The 17,268-nt window shown below is 45.0% G+C and overlaps 2 protein-coding genes across 5 annotated transcripts in view; one reads left to right on the top strand and one right to left on the bottom strand.

Annotated features, from left to right (window-relative positions):
- The window catches only part of Kif9 (kinesin family member 9), a 45,834-nt gene extending 38,279 nt beyond the window's left edge, over positions 1-7,555 (bottom strand). Inside the window, exons 1-2 of one of the 2 annotated variants that reach the window (XM_055601592.1) lie at positions 7,189-7,555; positions 2,162-2,258 (exon numbers count right to left, since the gene is read on the bottom strand). In XM_055601592.1, coding sequence (XP_055457567.1) covers positions 2,162-2,258; positions 7,189-7,298 — 207 coding nt within the window. In that variant the 5' untranslated portion in view covers positions 7,299-7,555. Of the gene's footprint in view, positions 1-2,161; positions 2,263-7,188 lie in introns of both variants that reach the window. The other variant, XM_055601593.1, reaches the window with a different exon arrangement.
- A 55-nt stretch (positions 7,556-7,610) lies between these two features.
- Klhl18 (kelch like family member 18) overlaps positions 7,611-17,268 on the top strand; it is a 50,444-nt gene continuing 40,786 nt past the window's right edge. For all 3 annotated transcript variants that reach the window (XM_055601588.1, XM_055601589.1, XM_055601587.1), the window contains exon 1: positions 7,611-7,802. In XM_055601588.1, coding sequence (XP_055457563.1) covers positions 7,674-7,802 — 129 coding nt within the window. In that variant the 5' untranslated portion in view covers positions 7,611-7,673. The remainder of the gene's footprint in view (positions 7,803-17,268) is intronic.

The following is a 17,268-nucleotide window of genomic DNA, read 5'->3' as shown; positions in this document are numbered from 1 at the left end:
GGGGGGGGAGGAGAAAGACAGAATGAGGCCAGGTGGGTGACAAACACCTGAATCCCAGCTCCTGGAAGGCTGTCAGGAGGATCTGGAGTTTCAGGCCGGTAAGGGGAACATAGTGAGAAATGTCACAAAAATAAGAGTGGTTAGAGTTATTTTTAGGAAACCTTTGTAAAAAGAATCACTGATAACGCTTAGGAGACAGAGGCAGGTAGATCTCTGTGAATTCAGCCTGGTCTAGAGAGTTCCAGCACAGCTAGGACTACACAGGGAGACTGTATCAAATAAATAGACAGATAAATAAATAATCAGTGATAATTGAGGTCTGACTTAGAGACAACAGTGGATGTGATGTTTTTAAAAAAGTTTTTAGGTTTTTTTTTTTTTACATGTATGAATGTTTTGCATGAATATATGTATGTGTACTGCATATGTGCCTGGTAGCTGCAGAGACCAGAAAAAGGTGTCAGATTCCCTGGAACTGGAGTTACATACAGTTCTGAACTGTCTTGTGGGCACTGGGAACGAAGTGCAAGAGCAGCGAGTGCTTCTAACTGCTGAGCCTTGAATTAGGCAGGAGTAACAGTGCAATCAGAAACAATGGCCCTGGCTGTTTGGCTACAGGAATAATGCCTCTCCATCCTCTGCACCGTGGCCAGGGTTTACTTCCACAGACAATTGTGAGCCACTGGGAGTAATGATGTAATGGTCATACAAAGTCTCTGAACTTTTTCAGACACAATCATTTGTGTTAGTGTAAGCTGAGGGAGCCCAACCTACTTGTAATCATCAGACTTTCAGATGCACCTTCAACCATTTCCCAGTAAGATTCCAAGCTTTTGTTGTTAAAGTTGTTTTTAAGACATTTTTGTCATTCAGGTGGTGGTGGCACATGCCTTTAATCCCAGCACGAGGGAGGCAGAGGCAGGTGGATCTCTGAGTTCCCGACCAGCCTGGTCAGGAAGACAGCTGGTCTCCAGGACAGCCAGGACTACACAGAGAAACCCTGTCTCAAAAAACAAACAAAACAAAAGGACATTTTTATCTTAAAAAGAAGGCTCGACTTGAATTTAGGTATTTGGATTTTTCCTCTTGGTCTCCCAACTGTTCAAATGACAGTATGGTACCACGCCCGACCCTAGTCCAAGCTCTTGATGGGGATTCTCACTGAAATTTTGAAACAAGACCTTCCTGCCCAGAGAAAAACACAGCTAAGGCCAAGACAGACAGAGTTACCAGGCTTCAGGTTTCATGTTGTGTGCCAATAATCCCAGCACTTGAGAAGTAGAGGTAAAAGGATCATGAGTTCAAAGTCACCCTCTCTTAAATAGCCAGTTCAAAGCCAGCTGGGTTACTTGAGACACCATCTCAAAAAAGAAAAAAAAAAAAGAAGAAAGAAAGAAAGAAAGAAAGAAAGAAAGAAAGAAAGAAAGAAAGAAAATGTTGCTGAATAAATTTCATGCTCTATGCTTCTGTATTTGTTTAATCATGCCATAGAGGACACCACACAGCTAGCTATCTTTGAGGTATTTCTGACTACCAGAACTTTCAACACCTGAGCAATTTGTTCTTGAACTATTAATTTGAAAAAGGTCTACCTATAAGGGCTGGCAAGGCTGTTCCGTGAGAGTTTGAGTCCCCAGGACCCATGCGGTGGAAAGAGAGAAACCGCTGTATAATTCTGTAAGTTGCTGTCTGACTTCCACGCTCACGCTGTAGCACAGGTGTGTATGCACCCCCCACCAGAGGAACAAACATTAAAAGAAAAGAAAAGAAAAAAGAAAAGAAAAGAAAAAAGATGATCTCAAGAACTTCATCACTAACTGCATGGTTTGGAGTTGATCAATTCTAGAGTCCACATGAACATTTATCAATTATGCCTTAGTCCTTTTGTTGAAAATTGTATTTATGTGTGTGTGTTTGTGTGTGTGTGAATGTGTATACAACAGCATGTATGGAACTCAGAAGACAACTTTTAGGAGTTGCTTCTCTCCTCCCACAGTGCAGATCCAGGGGACAGACCTCAGGTCCTTAGGCTTGGTGGCAAGCATCTTTACTACCTCTCCAGTCCCTCTGTTTTGGTCCTTAAGTGTCTGTTGGAAAACAAGGTCACACTGAACTGGAAAAGGAAGTTCTGGGTAAGCGAAGGCAAATGCATTGCACTTACTTTGTTGTCATCTCCAAATTTGATCATTTCATGAGCAAAGTCGTCAGTAGGCTTGATGCGGACAAACGCTTGAACCTTTTTCCTAGTAGTACCCATTCTAGCTAAAGAGAGAACAACAATATTTTTAGTAGCCAACAGCAAATACCAGTTAGAGGGGAGAGGTCATTCATCAGGATAAGAATAAAAGCCTGGGGCCGGAGAGATGGCTCAGAGGTTAAGGGCACTGGCTGCTCTTCCAGAGGTCCTGAGTTCAATTCCCAACAGCCACATGGTGGCTCACAACCATCTATAATGAGATCTGGTTCCCTCTTCTGGTGTGCAGGTGTACATGCAGGCAGAATACTGTATAAATAATAAATAATTATCCATTGCCAAACTATCTGATTTAAAAGAAGAGGAGGAGGAGGAGGAGCCTGGCAGGGTAGTACTTACTTATAACCCTATTATTTGGGAGGGCAAGGCAGGTGGATCAGAGTTCAAGGCCAGCCTCAGCTCCACTGTGAGTTGGAGCACAGCTTGGGCTACAAGAGACCGGTTGTAACCACTGTCACTGCCCTACAAGGGCATGCACTTCTGTCTTTCTGCTGCTTTGCCACTTTCCACCATGACTCCAAAGAGACTGAAATCCAAAGCAAAAAGACTGCTCCATTTTAGTGCCATTTAGCTGCCTTTTCTAGAAATGTCCTATACCTAAGATGACTCCATTCATGCTTTGCTTCATTTATTCCATTTTCTCCTGACATACTTGCCTGGAACACATTAAAGCCAGCTGCCTTTTCTTCTTTGGCAGACCGTCTTTCATACCTGTCTCCATCATACTAATAGAGCAGAACAGATAAGTATCTTTAAAAGATATATGTATGTACTATTATTACTGGAGATGAGGGACACCTGCCTCAGCATGCAGTAGCAGCCAAAGGACACCTTGTGGCGTCAGTTCTCTCCTGAAACCATGTGGGTTCTGGGGTCAGACTTGGGTCATCAGGCTTGCAAGGCAAGGACTTTTCTTGCTGAGCCATCTTGCTGGCCCTAGATTAAGTATTCTTTCTTTTTTTTTCAGTTTGTTTTATTTTTATTTGTGTGTGTCTGTGTCACATGCCACATGCGTGCAAGTGCCCTTGGAGGCCAGAAGAGTGTCTGATCTTCTGGAACTGAGGATCCAGGAAGAAATGAGCTGCCTAACATGGGTGCTGAGAAGAGCAATACGCACTCTTAAGCACCGAATCATCTCTCAAGCCACTAATTACATATTCTGTATCTAGTCCATAATCAAATATTGGTCTCCAGCTTGTGTTTTGAAGTAGTGTCTGTCATTGAACCTGGAGCTCACCATTTTGGCTATATTTGCTGGCCAGAGAGCCCACAGGATGCACCTGTCTCTGCTCTAGCATGAACAGCTTTTATGCAGGACCTAGGAATCCAAACTCAGTTCTTCATGCATGAATCAGCAAGGACTTTACCCAGTGAGACATCTCAGAGCCCTAAGACAGGCCCTTCCTAAGAGCCAGATGTGGTGGCAGCTCTTTGCCTGCTTAAAATCCCAGCACTTGGGAGGCGGAGGCATGAAGATCAGAAGTTCAACGTCATTCTCAGCTATACAGTGAGTTCAAGGCCAGTCTGGAATAAACAAGGCCCTGTCTCAAAAAAGAAAAACCCATTTGAAACTACTTCCCACCCCCATCCCCAAAACAGGGTTTATCTTTGTAGCCCGGCTTGTCCTGGAATTCACTTTGTAAACCAGGCTGACCTTGAACCAGGCTGCCTCCTGCCTTTCTCCAGTGCTGGGACTAAAGCTGCCACCACCACCTGGCTTTTTGGAACTATTGTACTTTTTGTACTATTGTACAATATACAAAACAAAATTTAGATAAAGAAAAGGTCCACAAAGCAGGATGTAGGCTGCATTGTACATTTATTCCCCTTTTAATTGCCCCATGAGGGTTCAGAAGGAATAAAGTATTTGCCACCAAAGTAACCTGTACTTTTAAAGGGGGAGGAGAAAGGGAAGAAATAGGGGAGGAAAAACAAGCATATATCAGCAAAAGAACTGGCTGAATTTATAAAAAGATAGGGAAATGTCAGACAAAGGAAGTTGATTCAATCTCCTAACATACTGAAGGGATGTTCAATGTTTGGCACCTTTACAGAAAAACATCCTCACGTGAAACAGAACCTCTTCTAATATTTACTAAAATCATATAAGAGGACAAGTGTGGTGGCACATGCCTTTAATCCCAGCTCTCTGAAGGTACAGACCTTCAGATCTATGAGTTTGGCCTATGTATCGAGTTTCAGGCCAGCCAAGGCTACACAGTGAAACCCTGTGTCAAACAAACAAGCTAAAACAGGCATAAAAGGGCCAAGAAGATGACTCAGGTAAAGGTACCTGCCACAAAACTTGATGACCTGCGTTTGATCCCAGGCCCCACATGGTGAAAGAAAAGACCCAATTCCCCCCAGTGATCCCCTGGCATCTACTCACCCACTTTGGTACACAGGGACACACACACTCTTCATCAACTATAGTAAAAATACTGAAAGTGCTTAAAATAAATAGTAACATTTTACATGTGCTCTTCCAGTAGAGGTGCAATGACGCTGCCTGACAAAAAACGATTCTAGCTTTTGAAAGTATCAATGGCTTTCACATCTATAGGCACAACTTGGGGTCATTTCCTCCTACAAATACATTAGCTATCATCACCATGGTGTTAAGTATCCTACAGAAACAAGCCAAATCGAAGCAGGTGCTGCTCTTCCAGCTTACAGTTTCAGTGATGTGGATAAATGAAAACACCACCCATTATATGCACTTCAGATGTCAAATCAAGTAAGCAAAGACAGTACTCCTGTGGGGTGGAGATCTCTACATTCCTCAAGTCACTATTTCATAGAAGTCTTTTCCTAGCATTCTTGGATCTTTCAGAATATTTTATTTTTGGAAAATTAATCTGAAAAATATTGGGGTAAGACAGAACATTTTTGTCTGTAAAACAGAACTCTAGAAAAAAAAAAATCACACATAGCTCTAACGTGAGCCCCAAACTGAGAAAACTGAAGAGAAGATTTCATTTCCAAATTCACTTTGATTTATGTTTCTGAGAAATTAAGAGTATAGATAAGTGGGTTTGTTATTCATCACTTTTAAAAATGTTTTTCTTGAGATAGGGTGTCACTGTATAGCCAAGGCTGGCTTTGAACTCACAATCCTCTTGCCTTATCTTCCAAAGTGTTGGGATGGCACCTCCTGATGAGAGGTGTGCTCTTTACTCAATACTCAATTTCTTTTTATTTTATTGATGTATTTATTATGTATACAGTGTTCTGCCTGCCTGTATGCCTGCAGGCCAGAAGAGGGAACCAAATCTCATTATAGATGGTTGTAAGCCACCATGTGGTATCTGGGAATTGAATTCAGGACCTCTGGAAGAGCAGCCAGTGTTCTTAACCTCTGAGCCATCCCTCCAGCCCTCAATGCTCAATTTCTACAGCTCTGGGAAACCAACCCCAACACCAACCTCAAGAGCCCATCTTCCTTCCCAGGGAGTTTACAGTGCCATTGAGTATAACCTCTGGAAGGGATCCCAAAGAATCCAGGGAGTTCTGGAAGTAGGTTCACAGGTCAGCTCAAAGCTTTCTCCAGAGCATTCCTCCTTTCTGCTCTAACATTTCCAACATGCACATGCAGTCAGCCACCTGTTCTTCCCAAGGTCCTCCTGATGCTCATGTCGCCAAGCCTTCCTGAAGTCATATGTAACCTGTGATAAACCTTTTCAATGATCTCCACTCCTCCCACGAGCCCTCTACTCAATAGCGCATCGAAATCACATGCCATTTTGCACTTACTGAAATCCTGCTTGTTACCGTTTTTATGCCACTTCATTTATGTGGGCTTCAGCTCCCAAATCAAATTACAAGCTGCTTGAGGACAAGGACCGTGCCTTTTATTGCTTGTGATTCCCCCCACAAGGTCCAGAACAGCGCCCAGCACACAGCAGGTGCTCAAGAAATGATGGTTGGTGGTGATACTCATGGCTGGGAGTCAGAGGGTGACTGAATCTCCATAGGTGGGTCCATCTTCAGTCACTACTGAGAGAGTTCCAAGGCATATGATATCACTCCTCTCCCGTACTACTCTAACCCCCGAACTTGCAGCCTTCTTGAGAGGACACTTGACTCCAGGTACAAGAAGCCATGTTCAGTTTCAACACGACCTCCCATTAGGTAGTGTTCTTTTCCCTCAGATTTTTGGATGGGATACCCTCAGTCATTTGAACACAATCCTTAGATACTTCTCATGTGATAAAGTGAACCAGGAGACCTCTGCTCTGAGAGAGAGAGTTTGTTTGGGGCTTGGGAATGAGCAGAATATACATCAGCACCATGAAGGCTTGACAAGAGGTGAAAGAACACTCTATGGGATGAGTGACGATTTTCCTATCTGCCACGCTCTTACCTAGATCAGGGACAAAGACAAAGGCTGCCCAAGAACCAACAGCATCTAAACTTAGAACACAGGGTCCTATTGTATCACACCATGAGATGAACCCAAAATTGGCATCCAGGCAAAACCGGCCACTCTGTTATTTCTCACCCAATGTTTGGAAACCTTCTCTAAAGAGTGTGTCAGGCGGCTTCGGTCCCATTCCTGTCCCCCTTTGCAGGACTTTCCCCCCCCCTGCAGCTCGAACCGCTCGAAATGATGACACCGAAAGTTTCTCCAGTTTGAAAACTGATGAAGTGTCTGAACGACCCCTGACAGACACTCAATCTCATACCCTCTCTGTCTAGGGCAAATCGTGGGACTAGGGAACATTCGTTCAGAAAATACTCGCTCCTCTAAGCTTCGAGAAGGCTGAAAGGCTGAAAGGGGCACAGCGATAACACACTCTCCAGGGGGTGCCTTGGTTTTTACAAATAAAGGAGCCGAGAGGAGTTTGGAACTCAGCCACTGCCAGCAGCCAGGGCGGATATCCCCACCAGGTTTCCCTTTTACCTAACCCCACCGGCGCGTGACCACGTCTCACCTCGCAAGGCAGCGGCGCTTGGATAGAGAGACCGCTATAACTGCAGCGACTTGATGGAGCCCAGTATGCAAGCAGGACAGCCAGCGATCCGCTGTGTACAGAGTCGCCATGGCAACGGGAAGCTTCCAGGGATTCCGGAAGTAGAGCGGGTTGGTAGCGGAATTGAAGTCCACATTTCTCCGAAGATACAGGTAAAGTCAGGGCTGAACGAAGAAGACAGAGATGGAGTCAGTTAACCTGGAAGAATTAGAGTAGCTGTATATGCGGAGACGGGGTTTAGGTTGTGGGGAAAAGAAGGATCTGTATGAACCATGAAGCGGGACAGAGAGACTTCCGGTGCAGAGGACTTCGCGAGTACGGCGGCCGCGCAGGCCTGTGGGATTCCGGCTTCGCTCTCCGCGCTGCCGTCAGCGTGTGCCCTTGCCCCGCCCTGGTTAGTGTGAAGCCCGCCGGCCAGGCCTGCGCAGTTGCAGCGGCCGGGGAAGATGGTGGAGGACGGTGCGGAGGAGCTGGAGGACTTGGTGCATTTCTCCGTGTCGGAGTTGCCTAGTCGTGGCTACGGCGTCATGGAAGAGATCCGGCGGCAGGGCAAGCTATGCGACGTGACGCTCAAGGTACCGTGGGCTGGGCGGTGGCTGGCTGAGGGGAAAGGCACTGAGCGGGAAGGACAGACGGGTGGTGGACAGCGTTAGAGTGGTCCAGCGGACTTTGGGTGGAGAAGGGTTAGAGAGGAACAGAGTAGGCGAGAGAGCCGTGCCAAGCGCGGAGGGGGATTGAGGTCAAGTTGGAAGAGAAGAGGGGACAGCCGTTCAGCCATTGGAAGGAAAGATTGAGAGGTGTGCCGCTGACGCCTGAGAGCAGGAGGCATTGGGGTATCCGCCTCCTTTTCTGTCACACAGACAAGAGAAAATGTTCTTACAGCAGTCTATGGAGGAAGGGGCGGTGGCTGAACGCCGCATTCCGATGGGCACCAATAAAACATCCTATCTTGTCATAAAGTCATTTCTTTGTGCTCCTTGAAGTTGGCTGTGATATTGTAAATGCTAAGCGTTCTCTTCTGGAGTCATTGGTCGCCCTTGACGCTCTTAGAATCGGGTCTGGAAATCTTTTGATGTGGACCACTCTGCTCCACACTGGAAAACAATCTTCCGTCACCACCTTAAAAGGTTCTGGAGGCCAGGCTAATAGACTGCTTGGTGAGAGGGATATATTCGCCACCTGTTCCCTGCCGGGATTCTGGTCTGGTGTCAAGGGCCAGTCTCCTGTGCCTTGAGTCATGCTAGGATGCCTCTTGAGAGCACTGCCGAGCCAGGTGGATTCTCTCCGGGTGGGAGATGCTGGTTGCCTGTAGTTTTTCCTGTTGGACCTTGCCTGGAAGGCGCTTAGTGCCTCTGCGTGACACTCCCTCTTCCTGTTTCAAAACAACAGAATCATACAGACGCTTACTAGCGTTTCTTTTCTACTTGCTTCTCTACATATTGGAGCCAGTAGTAGGAAGGTTTCAGGGTGGTGGTGGCACTCGGGAGGCAGAGGCAGTCGAGGTCAGCCTGGTCTACAAAGGGAGTCCAGGACAGCCAGGGCTAAAAGGGGTGGGGGGAGGATGGTTAAAATAACAGATAAATTCACATTAGAATACCAGCTATAACTTTGGGCAAGTTACTTATCTCTCTAAGCTTAATTTTCCAAATGTGAAAATAAAAATTCTTAAATCTCTCCGTTAGTAAAAATTAGATGAGATATGTTGTATTCCCTGTCTAACACCTGTCATAACCTTTTCATCAGTCTATTAGAAGTAGTGACATGGTCTGAGAAGGGGCAGGTAAGAGAGGGAAACCCAGAGGATTAAGAAAAATGACCTGGACAAAAGGATACCGAAGGTGGCAAGGCCGGTAGAGATTTGGAAGCAGAAGAATGCTCTAGTTGTGGCAGTAACATTTGGGATGAGCCGAGACCAGTGAAAAGCAGTGACAAGAAAGTTTTAGGTTAAGATTTAGGCCGTATACTAGTGATAGGCTGATTGGGTAAAGGCACTTGCTGCCAAGCCTGATGACGCGAGTTCGATCCCGGGGACCCACATAGTGGAAGGAGAGAACTCAGGGTGTGCTGTAGCATGCGTGCATGTACACACACACACACACACACACACACACACACAAAATAGATAAATAAAAATGTTTCTTTTTAGATATTTAGGCTGTAGAGGTGAACCAGTGGAAGAAGAAGAAACATGAGAGTGATCACAGATGCTTACTGCCATAACACAGCACATTTTTGCTTCTGCATTCAGCAAACATGCTGAAAATACCAAACCTAGAGCAGAAATTGCTTGTCTGATTTTTTTCCATGAAAATGTTTTCTCTTCAGTCAATTCTGTCATTCAAACATCAGTCCAGCTGAGAGTGCTAGCCTCAGTTACTTTATTAGCGTCCGTTCAGGGTTCTATGGACCTATATAAAGGTGTAGGTTGGAACTAGACAGGACTATAGATAGCTTTTATTTCATTGCTTCTCAAACTCTCTTTGGTAAAATCTCGGGAAAGCTCAGTGGTGATGGGAGCCACAGAAGGGCCAAGCTCACCGGCTCTGCATTTCACTATCCACAACAGCTGCTCTGCAGAATCTGTCTCGGTTTCTCATAATTTAGTCTTTCCTCAAACTTTGGGCAAGCCCAGACTGTTTTTTTAAATAAGCAGGCTCTAAAAGAGCCGGTTAGAGGCTTTTTGGCATGTGGTGACTTAGTAACTAGCGGCCCCCATTTTAGGGAAATGGCTCTCAAACTTCCGTGGATATGAGAATCACCTGGTGGCCTTGAGCCACCCTGAGTGCTCACCCTGGAATTTCTGATTCATAGGTCTGGCATGGGCCCTTTCGAGTTCACCAGTGATGCTATCTTCATCTAGAAGCACATTCCGAGAACCGAGAACCATGGCTATAGAATGAAGGACTTGTCCTTTCAGGATATATTCTGAATCAGTGACTCTTTGTATTCACTGATGCCCTCGTTACCCAAGTCTGGAGTCACGAGATCATCCTGTTCAGTGTAAACTACCTGTTTTTTGTGAGGGTAGTGACAGAGCAGTCGCTTGCCTGGTAGAGGGAACTAGTACTGCCTGTTTTGGGCTCCTCCTCATGACACACATACCATGGAGACTAGTGTTGCTAGTGCTTGGAGTTGGAGGCTGCTCTGCAGGTGCTTCACCTCTGTGTTGCTCAGAATTCGCTAAATGAGGCACTAACTTGTCTGGTTCCCATCTTATAGTCATTTGTTGGCGTTTCTAATGGCATGGCATTTCTGAGCAGAATTTTCCTTGGGGACTTTGCTGTTCTTGATGACCTGAGAGGCAGTGTGGCACAGACTCTAACTGGACCTGAATCCTGGCTCTGCCACTTCATAGCTGACAAAACTTAAATTCCTTAAATGGTAGTGAGTCAGTTCATTCCTCTACAAATGGACGTCATAACCTGCCTGAGTACTAAGGTTTCAATTAGTTAATAAACTTCAAACTTCATGTAATACATGCTCAGTGGATAGTAGATTTTTGTATTTTATTTATTTATTGTGTGTGTTATTTTTTGTTTGTGTTTTTTTTTTTTTTTCTTCAAGACAGGGCTTCTCTGTGTAGTCCTGGTTGTCCTGGAACTCACTCTGTAGACCAGGCTGGCCTCCAACTCAGAGATCCACCTGTCTCTGCCTCCAAATGCTGGTATTAAAGATGTACACCACCACTACCCAGCTATATTTTTTGTTTTTATGTGTTGGATGTTTTCTCCTGCATGTACAGATATCTACCACTTGTGTGCCTAGTGCCCTTAGAGACCAAAGTGGACATTGGATCCCTTGGAAGTAGAACTAACAGATGCTGTGAGCTGCTGGGAATCGAACCTGAGTCTTCTGGAAGCACAGCCAGTGCTGTGGATCACAGAGACATCTCTCTAACTCTCAGCAATAACGTTTAAAGAGATACCATCTTAATGTGTTGAGCAGGTTGGCCCTGAACTCTTGTGCTCGAGTGATCTTCTTGGTCTTGTTTCCTAAGTAGCTGGAACTGTAGGTGTATGCTTACATCTGACACTAATAATAGTTTAATGATGTTTCCAAAGAAAGTATAAATCAATGTATGTGTTCCATTTCTAGGGTTTTGTCTTATTTTGTTTGTGTTTGTTTTTTTGAAACAAGAGTCTCACCATGTAGCCTTGCCTTTCCTGGAACTTACTTTGTAGACCAGGCTGGCCTTAAACTCACACTGATCAGCCTGTCTCTGCCTCCCAAGTACTGGGATTAAAGGTGGGTGCCACTGTGCCCAGTTATTTGTGTTTGCTTTTTGAGACAGGTCTTGGGTATTCTGAGTTTGCCTTGGGTTTTTCTTGTAAGGAGAATGACCTTGAACTTATGATCATGCCCCGCCACATTTGGTCTAGTGTGCAGTTTTGAATTTATCTTAGTTTATTTGCAGTCCACTGCTCTACTTTAGTAGCTTGCATATAAACAGTTGAAACCAAACCTGGAAAGAGCTGGTTCAAGGTCACAGGCTGAATCAGGCAAAAGTAGGGTTAGACTTGTAGTTCCCATAAGTCTTCTGTTACTGACAGAGTCTGAGCTTGTTCCAGTTACTCCGCTGTGACTTTGACATAAGCTGCTCCAGCTCAGCTCACTCATCCTTACCTATGCCCCTCTTTCCTCTTTCCCCTTTCCCCGAGGAAGAGAGCGAACACTCACAGGCTCCTCACCTCCTCAGCATTCACTGCTGATACTTGAACGTAGACTCATTTCTCCTCTTGGAAATATTTAAATTGCTTGGGAGCCTGTGGATGCTTGAGTAGGAGTGTGACAGAGAAGAGTAATATAAATAGGGTTTATATTACATTTTAGCAAGGTGTAGTGGTATGTACTTTTAATCTCAGCCCTCTGGCTACAGATGCTGATGGGTGCCTGAGGTTTTCAGGCCAGAGCTACATAGTGAGACCCTGTCTCGAAGTTAATTAATTGGTTAATGAAAAATGTAATTTTAAAACCTTTTTATTTGTAAAAACTTGAATTTTGGTGTGGGGCTAGTTGGTTTTTTTGAGACGGGGTTTGTCTGTGTAGCCTTGGCTGTCCTGAACTCAGATTTTGTAGACCATGTTATCCTCAAACTCACAGAGATCCACCTGCCTCTGCCTCCTGAGTACTGGGATTAAAGGCATGCACAACCATGCTGGGCAGTGTTTTTTTGTTTTGTTTTTTTTTTTTTTCTATTTCCCCCTCAACTTGCATACTCCTTTTTTCTGTATTTGTGAAGAAAGAATGGGAGAATATCACCAAGCCTACATATTTAGTATTCACAGACTTGTAAGCTGGAGAGAGGGGAGGGCTCTGTATCTGTGTGATGTGTAGGTGGGCTGGGGTGCACACTTTACCATGGCACGTGTGAAGGGCAGAGGACAGCTTAGTGGGGTTGGGAGCCCTACCTTTACACGAACTCTGAGAGTTAAACTCCAATCAGAGGCGTTTGTATGGCAAACATTTGACCCAACAGCCATCTCTTCTGTCTCTGCTAAAGTTTTGAATTAGTATCTGAGAATCTAGTCACCAGAAGAAATGTCTTTTCTATGAGTGACGGACACAGTATTAGAATATTTTCCTTTGATCCACTAAATCCAGGTGCAAAATCCTCACTGAAAATGGCTTTAAATGCTGCACATGTGAGCCTGGAACTGTGCCCTGTTTGTAATAGAAGAGTAGGTGGAGAAGGAAATGAGGTCAGAACATGTTGGTGCGTGCCATTTTTGTTATGTATAGTGTAGTGTAACATACAGTGTTAATTATAGAGCTAGAATAACCATGTTAAAAGGAATCCATAGAGGTCTCTATTAAAACCATTTATTTTGTAGATCGAAAAGCCTGAAGCTTAGAGCTATTAAGGGATTTGTCCAAGGCACAAAACTGTATTAGCTGAGATCCAGCATAGCTATTTTTGTATGGGTGGAAGCCATGCTTTTGCACCCTCTGTCAGATTACTCATGGGTGCTGTGGATGGCATGAAGCAGAGCAGGCTACCACCAACCCACCTTTACTGGCGCTTCTGAGCCTGCAAGGCAGGGATGTGTGTCTACATTCAGCACCACAGATCTGTTGCAGCAGAGAAGAAAATAAAGACTTTTTTTTTTCTGGCCTTTTTCTAGATGTAATTGGGGGGTGGGGAGGGTAGGAGTGTGGGTGGTGGCTTTGAGACAGAGTCTCACTCTGTAGTCCAGGCTGACCTGAAACTCACTGTGCAGCCAGGGCAGCCTCAGACTTGGTGATCTTCCAGCCTTGCAGTCCTGAGATTGGGGTATGAGCCACCATGCCCTTCTGTAGACGTTTGTTTTGGATTCTTTTTGATTTTTGAAACGACCTTGTATGGGAAAACTTAAGCTTCTGAATATTCATTGATTAACTTATTCCCAAGACTTTCTTCCAGTTTTTTAAAGTAGGGTTTAGCTTCAGTCTGGTCTCTTAGAGGAGGAGCCCACTCCTGGAGCAGCACAGCACCTGTGGTAACAACTTGATGTTCATCAAAGTTGATCTGGCCCAGCGGTGGCTCTTCCCTGTAATCCCAGAACACGGGAGGCTGAACCTGGAGGAGGGACACAAATCCAAGGCAAGCCTGTGCTACCTAGTAAATTCCAGGCTAGCCTGGGCTATAAGGTGAGACTCTGTCTCCAAACAATAAGGAAAGGGAGAGAGGAAGGGAAAAGGGGTTTTGATCCCTTTCTCACTTGAATTACATTGTGGATAATGTTAACATTTAGACACCAACTAAGGATGGGGTGTGTGTCTGTATGTTTGTGTGTGTGAGAGAAAGAGAGAGGGGGGAGGTAGAGAAGAGAGACAGAGAGAATATGCACTTAATTGCACTTAATGCTGCCTGACATTTGGGTTTATGGAAAGTTGGAGGTGTAGCAGTCTGGAAAACCTGTTACCAGCAGGGTGACATCCACTGAGTTCCCTGATGCTCCGAGAGCTTGACTGGGTGAATGAATGTCCCCATGTGTGGGGACACTTCTCACTGTAGAAATTTCCTTTATTGTTTTGCATTAGGTTACTGTGTTTGCTCCTTAGCCTCACCTGGGTTAGCTTGGTGGTGGCAGAATGACACCACACAAAAGCGTGCTCCTAGACTTCCCTAACTTACAAGCACGGCCCCTAACTTCTGCATTCAACTTGTTGACTTTTGGCACGCTCATCCCTTTGGCATGGCACCATTCATTTTCTTTGTGGTTAGCTTATGTGCCAGCAGGACCATAAAGAAAATACCCAAAGAGCTGACTGCATCATTTATTCCAGTTGGGAACAAAAATGAATGAATGTGTGAGCTACAAGTTACCAAACCCAATACGTACTTGTGGACTTGTAGGTAACAGCTTCAGTTGTGGCTACCCATAGGTTGAAAAGGCAGCTATGCACAGTACACCAAAGAACTGTGGCTGTGTTCTAATGAAAATGTTGACGAAGGTTAAGTGTGAATCAGACCCAGTTGGCTGTGGCTTATTGGCCTGGGTGTGTATGATGGCCCTTCGTAGAGTTGAATTTTTAGGTTACAGTCATAGCTGCTTTGTAACTCCACCTACAGTATCTAGGAATTGGAAGTGTCTCTTACTAAACGGTACGGCTGTGGAGTTAGGGATGGGGTTCAGCTATGGTGTCTGTCTCCAATGCTGTAGGAGGAAAAGCAGTAAAGACGACTTCGTGAAAATTTTTCCCAGGCTGCTGCAGGTGAACCCAAATCTGTTATTCTGGTCAGTGAATGAATAGCCCACCTGGGAGAAGTTATTACTAAAATTTGAACTTCGTTAGTAAAGTCTCATACCTCCATTGGAGCATGAAGCTGGATATTTCCAAATCGCTAATGAAAGGCACCAAACTCCCTTTCTGTCTCACTTGAAACTGAGGATGCTGAGCTACTTGCACAATAGGCAGAGGTGGTTGAAATGGAACTAGGGAGATGGCTCAGCGGGTGAAGTGCTTGACTTGTAAGCCTGAGGACAAGCTTGCTTCGCAGAACCAAAGGCTGGGCATGGTGGTGCATGCTGTACCCCAACACTGGCAAGGCAGAGACACATGCCCATCTGCACTCCACCAGCCAGTTAGCCTGCCCTACACACGTGCACACCCCCCTCATGCACAAGCACACACACACCAAATAAAGTGCTTTGTTTTGGTTTGGTTTTGAGATAGGGTCTAATTCTTTGGATTAGGTTAATCTATAGCTCACTATGTAGCACGGTCTGGCTTCGACAGTCCTTTCCCTTGGTTTCATGAGTGCAGAGATTATCAGCAGGAGGCATATGCTCAGCTCAAAATAATTTTTGAGATATCTTTATCTACATATTCTCTGTGTACATATATATGTCTTTATTTTAAATTTTAGAGTACATTTATGATTGTGGAAGGGTAAGAATGAGCCTCAGAGTACATGTAGAGAGCTCAGGTTGTCAGATATGACAGCAAACACCTTTGCTCACTCACTAAGCTATCTCACGAACCTTTCTCGCCCCCTTCCCCATCTCTCTTTTCAGCTAAGACCTCACTATGTAGACTATGAGTTCAAACCCAGGTCAGTTACTCACAGTGCTGTGATACTAAAGCCACATTTGCCTCTGGATCCAAACACGATGATTGAAAACATTTCATGCCAAGAAGTAATCTTTTCCCACACTTTATGTGTGAGCCTCTGATGGGCTTGTTATCCTTCATTGTCAACTTGACTAGATTTGGAATCACCCAGGAAATACATGTCTGGGCGTGCTTCCGAGGGAATTTCCAGAAAGGTTGACCTGAGGAAGGAAGACTCACTCTGAATGTGAAATGCGCTGGGGTCTTGTGCTGAATGGAAAGGGGAAAAGGAGGAAGCCAGCATTAACTCTTTGCTTCTTGGCTGTGGACGTGGTGTGGTGTTTTAAGTGAGAAACACCCCCATAGTCTCCAGCACTTAAATACTTTTTTCCAGTTACTGGTGCTGTTTGGGAGACTTAGGAGGTGCGGTCCTGCTGGAGGAAGCCTGTCACTAGGGGTGGGCTTTGAGAGTTTAAGGACTTGAGCCACCCTCAATTCACTCTCTGTGCTTCCTGCTTGTGGTTCAGGATGTGAGCCCTCAGCCTTCTGCTCCTGCCCCTATGTCTTTGCTTTGCCATCATGGACTCTACCCATCTGAAACTATAAACCCAACTAAGCTCTTCTCTAAGGAGTCTTGCTCATGGTGTTTTATCACAACAGTAGGAAATTAACTACAGAAAACAAATTGATGAAACCAAAAGGGGGTGAGGAGAGTAACTAATACAGTGAGCAGTGGCCTCATGCTTCCAGTGATACACCCTCACCTCAAACCATGAGCCACAACAGTGTTCTCTTATTGGCTTCTGACAGATATTTTGCCACAGCAAAGCAGAAGTAACTAACTTAGGTAGCATGCTAACTCAGCTAGTAAGAGCTGAATTGTAAACAAGGAATGGTGGTGCACACCTGTCAATTCTAGCACTTGGGAAGTGGAGGCAGGATAAGAAGTTCATGCTCTGTAGCCAATTTGAGAGGCTAGCCTGGGCTACATAAGACCCTTTCTCAAAAAGTAAACTAAAAACAGAAGCACAGATTGTATTAGCTCAGCTCTGAAGGTCACTTTAAAAGAGTTGCCCTCTGGGACAGGGAGATGGCTCAGTGGACAAAGTACTTGCTGTGCAAGCATGAAGACCTAAGTTTGAGTCTCTAGAACTCACATAAAACCTGGCACAAAGCTGGGCCTGGTGGCGTATGCCTGTAATCCCAGCTCTCTAGGATGCAGAAGCAGGTGGATCTCTGTGAGTTCAAGGCCAGCTTGGTCTACAAAGTGAGTCCAGGACAGCCAACAATACACAGAGAAACCCTGTCTCAAAAACAAAACCTAGCACAACATTATATGCCTAGATCAATGGATCCTGGAGCCCAGTGGCTGGCTATTGTAGTTGCAGTAGCAAGCTTCGTGTTCACTATAGACCCTACCTCCATGGCTGGAGAGATGTCTCAGGAGTTAAGGGCAATTGTTGCTCTTACAGAGGACTAGATTCAGTTCCCAGCACCTACCATTTG

Source organism: Psammomys obesus, unplaced genomic scaffold, assembly GCF_907164565.1.
Source record: "Psammomys obesus unplaced genomic scaffold, mPsaObe1.curated_primary_1811, whole genome shotgun sequence".
Lineage (NCBI taxonomy): Eukaryota > Metazoa > Chordata > Mammalia > Rodentia > Muridae > Psammomys > Psammomys obesus.
Note: the sequence above shows the minus strand (reverse complement) of the source record. Positions and strands in the feature narration are given on the sequence as shown.